General features: G+C 38.9%; 1 protein-coding gene across 1 annotated transcript in view; it reads left to right on the top strand.

The window, feature by feature from the left end:
- PON2 (paraoxonase 2) overlaps positions 1-6,727 on the top strand; it is a 28,498-nt gene extending 21,771 nt beyond the window's left edge. The window contains exons 6-9 of the mRNA XM_047097232.1: positions 1,735-1,935; positions 4,504-4,585; positions 5,327-5,455; positions 6,093-6,727. Of these exons, the coding sequence (XP_046953188.1) occupies positions 1,735-1,935; positions 4,504-4,585; positions 5,327-5,455; positions 6,093-6,251 (571 nt within the window). The 3' untranslated portion in view covers positions 6,252-6,727. The remainder of the gene's footprint in view (positions 1-1,734; positions 1,936-4,503; positions 4,586-5,326; positions 5,456-6,092) is intronic.
- Positions 6,728-13,727: the final 7,000 nt, after the last annotated feature.

Here is a 13,727-nt window from a genome sequence, read left to right as displayed (position 1 = left end):
CCCTTTGTTCATTCTCCGATTTATCTCTGGCATTTCCATATATTCCCCACGATGGTCCTTCTCAGCCTTGAGAAGAGGTAAAATACATGTATATATACGCATACATAAATATGTGCGTGTGTAGCTTCCTTGTAGAGCAGGGAAAGTCATTGGCACTCATAATAATCAGTGCTCTGTGAGGATTCCCTTGAGAAATGATAAAACACTGGATTACAGGGGAGATGCTCTTCAGGGCCATCTTGGGAGTAGAAGACAAACCTCACTGTTTTTCCTGCTGTCACCTTCCATTTCAGATGACTCATCGTCCAAATACTAATAGTTGTCCTGCCAAGGAGGAGTGGCCTGGTTTATTTATTTATTTATTTTATTTATTTATTTTTTTTTAATTTTTTTTTTTCAACGTTTATTTATTTTTGGGACAGAGAGAGACAGAGCATGAACGGGGGAGGGGCAGAGAGAGAGGGAGACACAGAATCGGAAACAGGCTCCAGGCTCTGAGCCATCAGCCCAGAGCCTGACACGGGGCTCGAACTCCCGGACCGCAAGATCGTGACCTGGCTGAAGTCGGACGCCTAACCGACTGCGCCACCCAGGCGCCCCAGGAGTGGCCTGGTTTAAATGAAGTCTGTGTGCTTTGTATGGGACTGATACAATGTGCTTTCACAGGGGTAGTGCTAGCTGTGGGCTAATGGCTCCACAGAACTGGAGGGGTACAGACTGGGAGTGCATCGCTCCTACTTCCTAAAGATACAGCCAGTTGATAATGTGGCCAAAAGAGAATCATGTGTATCATCCCAGCTCAGCGTGCCTTAGCCTACTGTTTCTTTTAAGTCTGAACTTGATGCATATTTTTAATTTCTCCATCCCTGTCTAGGACTTATGCATGGAACTTCCAATCATTCTTCCAAAAATGCACCTCATGATACGTAGGAACATAAATACTGTCCAGGCAGCCTCTGTATCACGGTACTCTTTCAGAAAGAGGGGACTCACCTTCCCTGTAGCTCTGTTTTCCATTTAACAAAGAAGAAAGAGGCTCTTTCAGAAATTTTTGCATAGGGTAATTGGAATTTAAATTTAATAACACCCTTGCCTAACTAGTTTTAAAAATGTAATTGTTTTTCGCGTATAAATCTCTCACCTGAAGCATTTTACTATGGCAGTTTCATCATCCGCCTCTCTGCAAGTGTTTATCGAGTGCTCACTAGTCTCGGCAGGTCAGCTTTGTGAGTCAGGTAGAAATTGAACAGTCGGCCTTTACTTTGACTAATCACTAGGCAGAGCAATACAGGAAAATCTAGCAACTGAGTAAATGGAAGCTAGGTAAATGTTATTGATGGCCTAACCAGCTCACCAGCCAATGAGGTTCTACCCAGCTCTGTACCATAGACAGCCGTGTCCTTTCATACTGTTGTTAAACCCTACATTTCTTGCTGTCAAAAAACATACCCTGTTGGCACCAAGTTCTCTTTTCTTTTATAATAGTCCTGCCATAATTGCTAAATGACCTGTCTTCAGATTACCTGTTATCATACAAAACTGTTCTCTGAAAAAATGATATTATAGTAGATTGCATGTGACTACAGCCATTTGATTTTAGCTGAGCTTTTCCTGGGAAGGCTCGTACCAAAAAGTTTGAAGCACATATTGTGTACACCTTCTAGAGACTTAATCTTTAGTATGGAGACCAACTGGCTTGTTATTTTCTCTCACACATTATTTTTTCTCTTTCAGTGTGAATGATATCATAGCTGTTGGACCGGCACATTTCTATGCCACCAATGACCACTATTTCTCTGATCCTTTCTTAAAGTATTTGGAAACATACTTGAACTTACACTGGGCAAATGTTGTTTACTACAGTCCAGATGAAGTTAAAGTGGTAGCAGAAGGGTTTGATGCAGCAAATGGGATCAATATTTCACCTGATAAAAAGTATGATTCTTTATTAGAGTATCTTCATTTCTCTTTAGTCGTGGTGCTGGGCCAAATTCTTCACTTTGCTTTTGTTTTTTCCCTAGTGTAAAAAGCTTTCTTGATATTGTTTCGGTGTATGGTATATGTATGTATATTATATACATATGTGTGTGTGTGTGTATTATGTGTTTACATACAATATCTAAATTTTGGTATATATCATTGTAGAACTTAATTTTATAAATGAAAATTTTTATGGAGTGGGACCATATTTACATAAACATATTAAAGTATGAGGTATGTGTTTCCTTTAAATAAATATGTCTTTGTTTTATTGGCTGTATATTATTCCATTATAGGCATGATCCTAAACTGATTAAACCAATTATCTGTTAATGGATATGCAGGAGGCTTTTTCTCTGTTGTCTTTTTTTTTTTAAATAAAAAGTACTTTGTATTTCTCATTTACCACTGAAGCTTCTCCAGCTATTTTTTAAGTATTTATTTTATAACTTATTTATTTATTTTGAGAGAGAGAATAAGCATGAGTGGGCGGGGCGGGGCAGAGAGAGGGAGAGAGAGAGAGAATCCCAAGCAGGCTGCAGTTTGTCAGCATTCCTCCAGATATTTTTAAGGAACAGCCCCCTAAGTGAGCATTGCAGCAAGATCCACCTTCAGGTTTGGGGATGATACAGAGAGACCTGGGTTCAAATGCCAGCTGGGCACTGGCTAAATGTAGTGCTATGAACCCTTCCTCTTTCCACATTTGTACAAGTGTTTCTATAGAACAAACCCCTCAGAATAGAACCACTTACTCAAGGAGTGATCCCTTTAAATGTTACCTTGTATAGATTTTGCCAAATCGCCCCCCCCACCGAGTTATCTCACTGTTTCTATATGTCCAACCATCGTATACAGAAAGGATATTAAGTTTTATTAACTTTCCCATTTACTCCCTGAGCACACTGAACAATTTACTACAAATATAACAGGAAAGAAATTTGGCATTCCTTGGCAACTAAAATGTCATTTTTCATGACACAATTTCTGCTTTTGATTACAGAAAATGAATGTGGAATCATTGTAACTCTCCTGTGAAATCTGTTGTTCTCCCCAACTCTTATCTTTCCATTATGAGAATCAGACTTTCCAGCACCCAAGCTACAAACAATACTAATAAAAGAGGATTCAGCTCTAACTCCTTCTCTTTCACCTTCCTATCCACTGGGGCTTCTGCCCTCATTCGAGTCCCCTTTTCTTTCCCTCTGACACCTGCCTGGTTTAGGTTCTCAGCCTCTCTGGCTAGCGTATTAGACTTCCTTCCAACTTGTTTTCAGTCTACTTCCATTTTTTGCATTGTTGTTAGTTTTGTTGTTCTGTATTCCGTTAGCCTTTGAGGCCCTCCAAGAGAGGGGGCTCTGTGTGCTTCCTCTTTGACTTCTCCTGCTGAGCACTGCCAGGTGCAGATCAAATGCACAGTACTTGTTGAATGGAACTGACCATTTGTTATTATGCCACTTTGTTATTCTAAAAATTCAGAGGGACCCAATTGCTTATCAAATCAAGACAAGCTAAAGGGTTAGACTTTCTTTAATAGGCGAGCTTCAACTTCGCTTTTCAACTGTTTTCATACTTTCCCTGCTTTAGACAAAGAACTCATTATTTTGCAAATATGCCTCTCTCCTTCTTGCCCCTGTGCCTTTGCTCACATGTTTTCTGCCTAGAAGGTGCTTTGTCCTCATTTCCTCAAATCCGGTCTCTCCTTCCATACCCACTGCAGATGCGTTTCCTTTGTGAAGCCTCCTATGTTCTCAGGAGTTAGATATTTCTTCAGTCTCTAGACCTGAAATATTTTTCACGGTACCGATCATGTTGTATTATTTGTTTAATGTGTACAAACCAGTCTGATCATCCCCACATGCTATGAACTTTTTAGGAAGAGTCTGCCTCTTCTTTATGTCTGTCACAATACTGAGTTCATGGCTTTATACAAGATAATTGCTCAATAGAACAGTTGCCATGGAACAGTCAATTCAACGAGTAAAATTACCGTAAAGGAGTCCGTTAATTCACCGTCCTTAGATGTAGACGGATTGTTCTGAATAGATACTTATCTCTCACTCTTAAAATTCTCAATATGCTAATAAATATTTTATCAAATGTGAATGACTATTAATAAATAATAAAGTGTGTCCTGCTTTGTATATTTCTACATGAAAATGACACCTAGAAATATCAAATTATATTGTGGGATGTAAAAACTTTTTTCTGGAAGTCAAACATTTGTTTTGTTGTCCTTTCGGCAGCAAATATCACAGATTTTATATTCAAGATAATGTCCTGTATTATTTTCCCCCTTACAAACCTTTCGAAAAATAATTTAAGCAATTCCGGGATTGTTTGTAGCAACAATGAATTGATTTTGAAAGCGTACTTTTTAAATAAAAATTGACCTTTATCAAGTAGTCCCTGAGGGCCCATCATTGATTAACTTCTTGGCAGGTTATTAAGACTTATTCTTCCATACTGTGTTAACGAAGCTTTATACTGGCACAGAACTCTAACTAGTGTGTCCTTTCTGTGAAGGTACATCTACGTTGCTGATATACTGGCTCATGAAATTCATGTTTTGGAAAAACACCCTAATATGAACTTAACTCAATTGAAGGTAAAATACTTATTTTACATATAATAAGTAGACCTTAATCTATTACACTTTGTAATTACATAGTTATACTATATTGCCACAATGCTTCACTTAGAAGAGACTACGATGCCGGTGTTGCCATTCTGGGTTTTTAAATATTTCCTGCCTAAACCAGGCAAGTCTCCTGTCCCCAGCAATCACAAGGACTGAGTGATTACACGCAGCAGAGGGTTGGGAGTGATATTTGCATCAGATTTAGAGCCCATTCCGTGCAGTACTGGTAGTACCCAATGAATTCCAATAAGAATTTTCACAATTGAAAAGACTAATAGACGGATTCCACAATGAAGATTTATGCACATTGTCAGCTCTTTCAATAATAAATGAAGGTAGAAATTGGGTTCCACACCATTATTATTTTCTTCCTGCTTGACAACACATATTTTAGATTGATTAAGAATTTCCTATTTTGCTTTGAATGAGTTCCTAGAGCTAACTGATCATTGTGCATCTTTTAAGGGAAAAGGAATCCATTTTTTAGAGAGATGGATTATCGCCCTAACTTTCTTAATTTCAGGGAAGATGAAAAGTGACTCTAAGCCAGTTTATTAAATTTATTTTAGGCAATATTGGTGCTAAAAGGGTGGAAGCAGGGAGCTGTGTATAATTTTCCCACGTGTAAAGAGGCGAGAAAGGTTAGCCCTAAATTATTTAATCAAGTTTCTCGTGTCATTTAGATATTGACGTTTTTTCATTTGGAAGGTACTCAAGTTGGATACACTAGTGGATAATTTATCTATTGATCCTTCCTCGGGGGACATCTTCGTAGGCTGTCATCCTAATGGCCAGAAGCTCTTCGTTTATGACCCAAACAATCCTCCGTCGTCAGAGGTTTTTCATATTTTTTAAACCTTAATTTTTCAACTTTAATGACTCAAGTCCTTTTGAACTAATAATACAGTAAACTGTCACAGGGATGGTTTGTTTAGCCCTTTTAAACCAATAATTCAATAAACTTATGCAGTGATTTTCTAAGTGCTGTAAGCCAATAATTGGCAGAATTTCACTTATTCAAATACTTTCAGAAAGATAATCTTTTGATGTACTAAATTACAGTGGAAACTGGTCAAAAGGCATTTTCTATAAAGACATGTGCCCTCCTTGTGTGGTATACTGGCAATTTCAAATACCTAGCTTATTGTCAGCTCACCCCATGACATGACTTCTGTTCCTGCTAAAGTAGTGCGAAAGTACTCACATTGGTGTGGAAATATTTCCATTAATGCTCAATTACTATAATAACAGTAAATCCTGTGTTGGCATGCGCAACTAAATGGTTTAAGAAAGTACTTTCTTTGAAGGTTTAAAAAAAAGTACTTTCACTTAAACATTCAAAAGATTGGTAACTGCTGTTTTCAACAGCATGTCCTCTTAATCATTGTGTCATTGTGGAAGACAGGGATTATTGGTGATTGAGTGACATGGGTGTATGGTGGTTCTGTATTAATCTTTTGTATCCCCTGAATAGGTTCTCCGCATCCAGAATATTCTATCTGAGAAGCCTACCGTGACTACTGTTTATGCCAACAACGGATCTGTTCTCCAGGGAAGTTCCGTGGCCTCAGTATATGATAGAAAGTTGCTCATAGGCACTTTATACCACAGAGCCCTATACTGCGAACTCTAAATTGTACTTTTGGGATACAAGTGTGCTGACTTCTTTTAACAATTAAGTTTCTATGGATTGCTAATTCTGTGGGGATTTAACCATGAAAAGTGGACCCAGAAATGTATGACACGTATAGTTAATTTTATTTTAGCAAGGAAAGCCCCCTTCAGTTCTGATAGCACTTTTAAAATAAAAGGAAAAGGGACAGTGTTTAACACTGCTGAGTAAAGGAGAGAGAACACAGCTGCTTCCAGTCAACTGGATACACTGAACAAAATAAGCCTCATCTCTCTGCCTGCCAACTGCCAGAGCATGCGTTCCACTGAAAACAGGGTAGACTGCATTTCCTTAAAATGTGGGTGACCTCAGCTCCAACAGTGTGACCACTGTGACTGTTCAGAACTACTGATAGATAACATTAGGATGTTTTCTACTTACATCTTTGTATACTATTAACAAGTTGGGAGTTAGATTAAAGGCTAACTGAAATCCAAGTTTTGCCTGTTGTTTGATTCTCAAGGCATGTCTGCAGGAGGAGAATGGGAAAGTGGCCGCTTCCTTATGGGGTTTCCTTGGGATCAGCAGGCATGGCAACGTTAATTTCTTTCATTGAAAGCTGAATGTAAATGAGCTCCTTCTTTGAATAAAATGGAACAAAGAATTAACTAAATATTGCAGCTGGAATTCTCAGTGAGTATGCAGTATTTCATCAGCTCTCTTCTTTAATGGGAGCACACCTGCCTACAAAGGAGAGATGAGAGGTTGGAGCTGGCAGGTCATGGCACCTCCCCATTTGAACACCACTGTGAACTTCACTGGGAGAGATGAAGTCAGCCCTCCAGGGGCAGCCACACGGTCAGTCCTAGAAATGCTAGGGACAGGACCGAGGGTGTCTGCCTCCCAGAGGAAAGTTCTTTCCACTCAGTAAATGTCCGGTTAAAATCATCTTAAGCCCTGGAGAGAGACTTGCATGTGTTTCTACCCACTGTACCCTACCAAGGCACTTTGCCTTTCATACTTTTTTCCCATTGTCAGCATCATTGTCATCAAACTATTTGGCAGTTACTTAAATTTGGCAGACAATGCACCAACAATTGTATGTGCATTATCTCATTGAGTCCTGATTACAGTCCTGAGGGAGTAGGTATTGTTATTACATAACTATTAACATTTCACAGGTGTTCAAGGTCATACACCTAGTGAGGGGTGGCTCCCCATCTATTTCTGATGCCAGAGGCTGTACTACAGGAAGAAATAGAAATGTTACCCACTACAGGAAGCTACTGCCATGGAACTAATGGGGATCTCCTTATTTACTCATTTACCTATTGTACAGTTTCTTCTGTTTTTTTTTTTTTTTTTTTTAGATATCAATTTGAGTTATACTTCTTAATGAATCTTTTAATGACTTTTATTTTTTTTAAGTTTATTTATTTATTTTGAGAGAGCAAGAGAGCAAGCACAAACTGGGGAGGGGCAGAGAGAAGGAGAGACAGAATCCCAAGCAGGCTCTGGGCCATCAGTGCAGAGCCCGAGGTAGGGCTCGAACTCACAAACTGTGAGATCATGATTCAAGCTGATATCAAGAGTCAGATGCTTAACCAACTGAGTCACCCAGGTGCCCCTTAATGACTTAAATGTAAACTGCAAAACTATTCTTAACCTTCGCCTCTGTCTACTTGACCTGTGTTTTTATTTACATTTTAAAGTAGTCTCTTACTCACGTATATTGGAACTAATTCATGCTAAAATAATGATTATTTTCATTATCCATAAGAAAAAAAAATAAGTCAACAAATGAATAAAGCAAGATTAAATATTGTTCACTAGAGATCCAAAACCAAGAAGCATATGTTTTGGATGATAACAGTGACTATCTAAAAATATACATTCATGAAAAGTAGAATAGTGTAGGCATAAAATATACTTGTTTTCTGTTGTATTTGTTAGAAATCTTATTTGGACAAAAGTAAATATAATTGAATAAGCTCATGTATTATTTATTTTAGAAATACAAAGAGAATTTTGAAAATAAATTCCAATTTTGGCCTGTGTGGGCCAGGGATTTTGTTTTATCTAATCACAAAGGCTGCATTTATATATGGTAATCTTACTGTGATCATAGATTGAGTTTAACAGTTTGGTGGGTTATTAAGAAGCCGTCATTCAAAAAGACTGAAACTGCAATTAGGATATGTCACCACTAGGCGGATCCAGGGCCCATAGGAGTCCGAGTGTTTTCATTCTTTTTAATCTGACATCCTGTGCAGTGACAATAGATATCATTTTGGTTTTTCACAAAACCTGAGCTCTTTTTCAACAGCTAAATGTGAATGTGAACACCTAATACACGAACAAGGGAAATTAAATATACGCGGTGATACAGTGCTTTTTTTCTCATTGTATATATGGATTAATTATGATTAACTCACCTAAGGAGTTGTTTTTTTTTTTTTTTTTTTTTAAGTTTTTTAAACTTTGATTTGCTCAGTTTGAATCCCATCCTGGATTCACAACTTAACTAGGCTGGTGAATGTCTATCCGGCAAAGCAATAAAAAATTAAACAGCACCCACCACTAAACTGTGCATTTCCTCCTCTCTTGAGCTACTCAATAATTGTCATTCCTCACTCGGCTTTTCCACAGAGGGATTTCTTTTTTTTTCTTAATGTTTATTTATTTTTGAGAAAGAGACAGAGTGCAAATGAGAGGGGCAGAGAGAGAGGGAGATGAAAAATCTGAAGCAGGCTCCAGGCTCTGAGCTGTCAGCATGCACAGAGCATGACTTGGGGCTCAAACTCACCAACCATGAGATCATGACCAGAGCCAAAATTGGACGCTTAATGGACTGAGCCACCCGGGTGCCCCTTCACAGAAGGATTTCTGAGTGTGGAAGAAGGGCCTCCTGTCTCTAGGACCTGTAATATAATAAATTGTTTCTCTGTCTTCTCTTGTGGCCACACTTGGCTGACCACTTCATAAAAGAATATGAAACAATTGATTTACTTTGCCTCTTTTTCTTTCCCCTTCCCCTTCCCTCCCTCCTATCTTTTCTGTCGTTCTTCCCTTCTTCCCTCCTAAAAATATATCCCCCCCCGCCGCTGCCACTCACCACCAACCCTGAATGTAAGCCCCTTGAAGGCAAGGGTATCGTGTCCACAATATGTCTTCAGTGCTAAGCAGGTGTAAGTCTCATCAGATACTACTCAATGTGAACGACAAGAAATGTTCCTTCCTTGTCTCCAATCTCCCACAAGTTAAATTCAATGGAGGTGAACACACCATTCCAGAGCACAAGTTAAATTGAGTGGATGTGAATACATCTGGTGTTCCATCACAGCACAGTGTTACATGTGATCTGTAATTCTTTGAAACAAATGTTCACATTGACATGGGAAGCAGTAGGAATAGCAGCACCCCCACATCCTGTCTGTTCATGAATTTCATCCAAAATATGGGTCATTTGTTTTCATAGACATTTCTTCTTACATGTCAAAGATCAAGTTGATATAAAAAGGTACACATTGAGAAGTCTCTTCCTGTCCCATCTGCTCCATTTACAGGAACCAATTTATTAGTTTCTCATGTATATCTTTCCAACTTTTTAAACAAGATTTTATTTTTAAGTAATCTCTACATCCAACGTGGGGCTCGAACTCACAACTGTGAGATCAAGAGTTGCACGTTCCACTGACTGAGCCAGCCAGATGACCCTCTTTCTAATACATAAATACAAGCAGATACAAATACATATTCTTATTTTCCCCTTTACTTCACAGAAGGTAGCAGACTACCCTGGGGTCTGCATATTCCCTTTACCTAAGGACAATTTTTGGACATGTTTTCATATCATTACAAAGAGAACTTTGCTAATTCTTTTTTTATAGCTGCCTCGTATGCCCTTGTTTACTTAACCAGTCCAGTTGTTTACTATTACAAACAGTGCTGCAAAAAGCAATCGTGTGCATGCCTTATTTTGTACGTGTGCAGATATATCTATGGAATAAATTTCTGAAAGTGAATCAAAAGGCGTAAAAACTGGGTCGAAGTCTAATTTCATTTGAGTGTTTGATAGATATTCATAACTCACTATAAGAATTACAGCATTTTGCAATGTATAAGAATTTCCCCCCAAAGCATCACCAGCAAGTTTTGTTGTCAAACTCTCAAATGTTTGCAAAAGTGATATCTTAATCTGTTTTAATTTTCATTCTATTATTACAAGTGAATCTAAGCACATTTTCAAATATTTAAAGAGATTTGTATTTTTCTGTGAACTTTTTTTTCTTTTAGGATGTTGATTTTTTTTAAAAATGAAGTCCTAGGAGTTCTTCATGTATAAAGGATGGAAATATTTTTCCAGTTCATAACTGTAACTTATCAGTTATGCAATTCTTGATAGGGTTTGGAAGCACAAGAAAATGATGTTTCTCATTAGAGCAGAAAGCAGTACACAAGTTCTCAAGCTCATGGAACCCAATTGTTCCATCACTTGTGGTACTAAGTTGGAGGAGACATGATTCAGATTTTTCTTCAGAAAAAGCTAATGTAATAATAAACAAATGTATTTTAACAAGAAACAGTAAATTGGACAATCCAGAGCCTGAGGGCGATGATCATGATAAACATGACTTTTTTTGCTCTACGTTGAAGAAAACTCAAAAGATTTTTCCTATGATATCATAATGGAAATTGTAGCTTTCAATGGACTCTGTGTTTTTCTATCAATATTGCTCCCGCACTCTGGTCCCTGTATCCAAAATGGATAACCCTGTCCACTAGATTCTCCACGCCTAGGCACTTTCCTTAACTTGTCCCTGTTCCTCACCATCCCTCTGCGCACAGCCAACCAGTTGCCAATACTATCAGCCCCCCTTCCCAAATATTTCTCAAATCCATACAATTCTCAGGACATTAGGAACTAATTCATCCCCACTGCTTCTCCAATTACTTCTCCAAGGCCACCAGGTGCTCTGCCTGCCTCCAAGAGGGGTAAGCCCCTTACCCCTCCTTAATCCATTCTTATTGCAGAGTGATGTTTCTAAAACACCTACTGGGTCATGACACTCCAGTGGCTTCCCACTACCCTCTAGGATCTGAGTTTCCTAACTTGGCCTACAAGGCTCTGCCAACCTCTCTGGATTCAATTCTTACTATCTTCCTCATAGTCCCTTTTGCTCTAGCCCAATGGTCCTCAAAGTGTGGTCTCCAGACCAGTAGCATCAACATTATATGCAAGCACGTTAGAAATACAAATTCTACTACCCAAATCTAACAAATCACAAACTCTGGGGCTGGAGCTTAGCAATCTGTGTTTTAACAAGCCCTCCAAGTAATTCTTATCACTTTCAGAACCACTGCTCTATCCTTACTGGACTTACCTCATTCCAGTTCTAATTCCCCAGTACTTTGCAAATACCATGCCGTCTTTCTATGGGCCTCACCACCCCATCTTTTGCCTGACTAACTCGTACTTCTGGTCATACAGTCAATCTCACCCACTGTCATGTAGTATGGTCCCTTAAACTCAAGGCTCAAACCCAAATCTGTCACACACAAATGTCTATTACTAACAAGGCACGACAATTGTCCTATCATCTGTTGTTCTGTAAATTCATTAAAGATCCAGCTCTGTCCTCTGTATTTCAACAAGCATGTGACAGAAAGGTTTAGTCTGAGACAAAGTTTCAAAAGGAGGATTCAACGAACCTCAGATCAAAAAGCAGAATCTTCCTTGTCAATAGGGTACACAATAATGTTCTAGAGTCAGTGCTATGGTCTTAACATTTGTGTCTCCCCAAACTTCCAATGTTGAAATCCTAACTGCCAAGGATATAGTATTAGGAAGTGGGGCCCTTGGGAGGTGATTAGGCTATGAGGGTGTAGCCCTCATGAATGGGACTAGAGCCCTTATAAAAGAGGTCCCACAGAGCTCCCTTACCCACTCCATTTTAGGACACAGAAAAACGACCACAGTCTGGGAAGTGGGCTCTCACCTGACAATGAATTTGCTTGTGCCTTGGTTTTGGACTTCCAAGTCTCCAGAACTATGTGAAATAAATGCCTGCTGTTTATATAAGCCATTTCACTCATGCTTTTCTTGTTATAGCAGTCCAAATGGACTAAGACAGCCACACACCCCTACCTCTGCCTAAAGTGAAGAATTTGAAACCAAATTATAGATGACACAGGACCTGCAATAAATTGCTCAAGAATACGCCTCTTTCCTTCTCCCTGTCTTCATGCTATGCTGGGAGGCAGCAAGCACAGTGATAAGGAACATGTACTCTAGAGTCACTGGACCCGAGTCCAAATGGAATCTCTGACCCTTCTCAGTTATTTTACCTTAAGCAAGTTATTACTCAGCCTCTCTAGGTATCTCTTTCCTTATTTGTAAAATGAGGATGATAAGAGATAATGTGATATAGCATGCAAAAATGTTTAGCACATAGGACAATTATTACTATTTCATCATCCACTCTATTTCTTTTTATGTTCCCAATTTTTCCTTCTGCCAAGTCCAAGTCTTGCACCCATCCTTCTAATCAGTTTTATAGAGTATCTGTTAAGTACGCCGTTGTGAGGCTGGCACTGGAAGACCCAGTGATCAATGGGATGGGGGTCTACCCTACAATGAGCCTACACTCCCAGGTGGAGGTTCAGACTTAATTGATGGTTAGTGTTTATTGACTTCTTACAATGTACCAAGTGTGGTGTTGAGCACTTTGCACTCATCAGGACCTTTGACTTTAAGCCATCTAGGAGGCAGATACTCTTTTATAGAAGAGGAAATCTGCAGCATAAAACAGTTAGTGGGGCACCTTATGCAATCACGGATGCAAACCCAGGCAGCTTGAGCCCCAAGACTTGCATGCATTCTTGTGTCACATGTATTGACCCCTCAACTTGGGGAGCATTCCTTTCTTTCTCTCTCACCTCCTAAATCCTTATGAAAACACCATTAAATTTTTCCTCAGCTTGGACTCTTAAAATTAATCATCTTAAAAATAATTATCTTATTCATACAACTCTAGACGTTACAGCACTCCTTCAGGATAGCCCTTCTTCCACAGCTTTGATAGAAGCAGCACCGTCATGGGCACAGGCTCTGCAGCCAACTGCCTGACTGCTGCTCACCAGCTGTGTGACCTAGGGCAAGTTACACAGCCACTCTGTGCTGTAGTTTTCTCACCTATTACACTGGGATAATGTTAACAGCCTCAGAGGTTGTCCAGAGAATTAAAAGAGTTAACAAAGGTAAAGTACTAAGCTCAAAGCAAGGCACATAGTAGGTGCAGCATAAGTGGTAACATTGTTATTCATACCATAATTATGTATTCATGCTGTAATCATGTGTCCCATAGACCAGGGACCAACTTTTCTTTTCTTAACATCTCTAGTTCTGATAAATCTTGTTCTCAGTTGAACTCAATAGAGCCATTCTTTCTTTTTTTTTTTTTTAATTTTTTTAATGTTTATTTATTTTTGAGAGAG

The sequence above is a fragment of the Lynx rufus genome, unplaced genomic scaffold, assembly GCF_022079265.1.
Source record: "Lynx rufus isolate CCGP_SWC_20201006 ecotype Redwood Valley unplaced genomic scaffold, mLynRuf1.p SCAF_4, whole genome shotgun sequence".
In the NCBI taxonomy this organism is placed as follows: Eukaryota; Metazoa; Chordata; class Mammalia; order Carnivora; family Felidae; genus Lynx; species Lynx rufus.
Note: the sequence above shows the minus strand (reverse complement) of the source record. Positions and strands in the feature narration are given on the sequence as shown.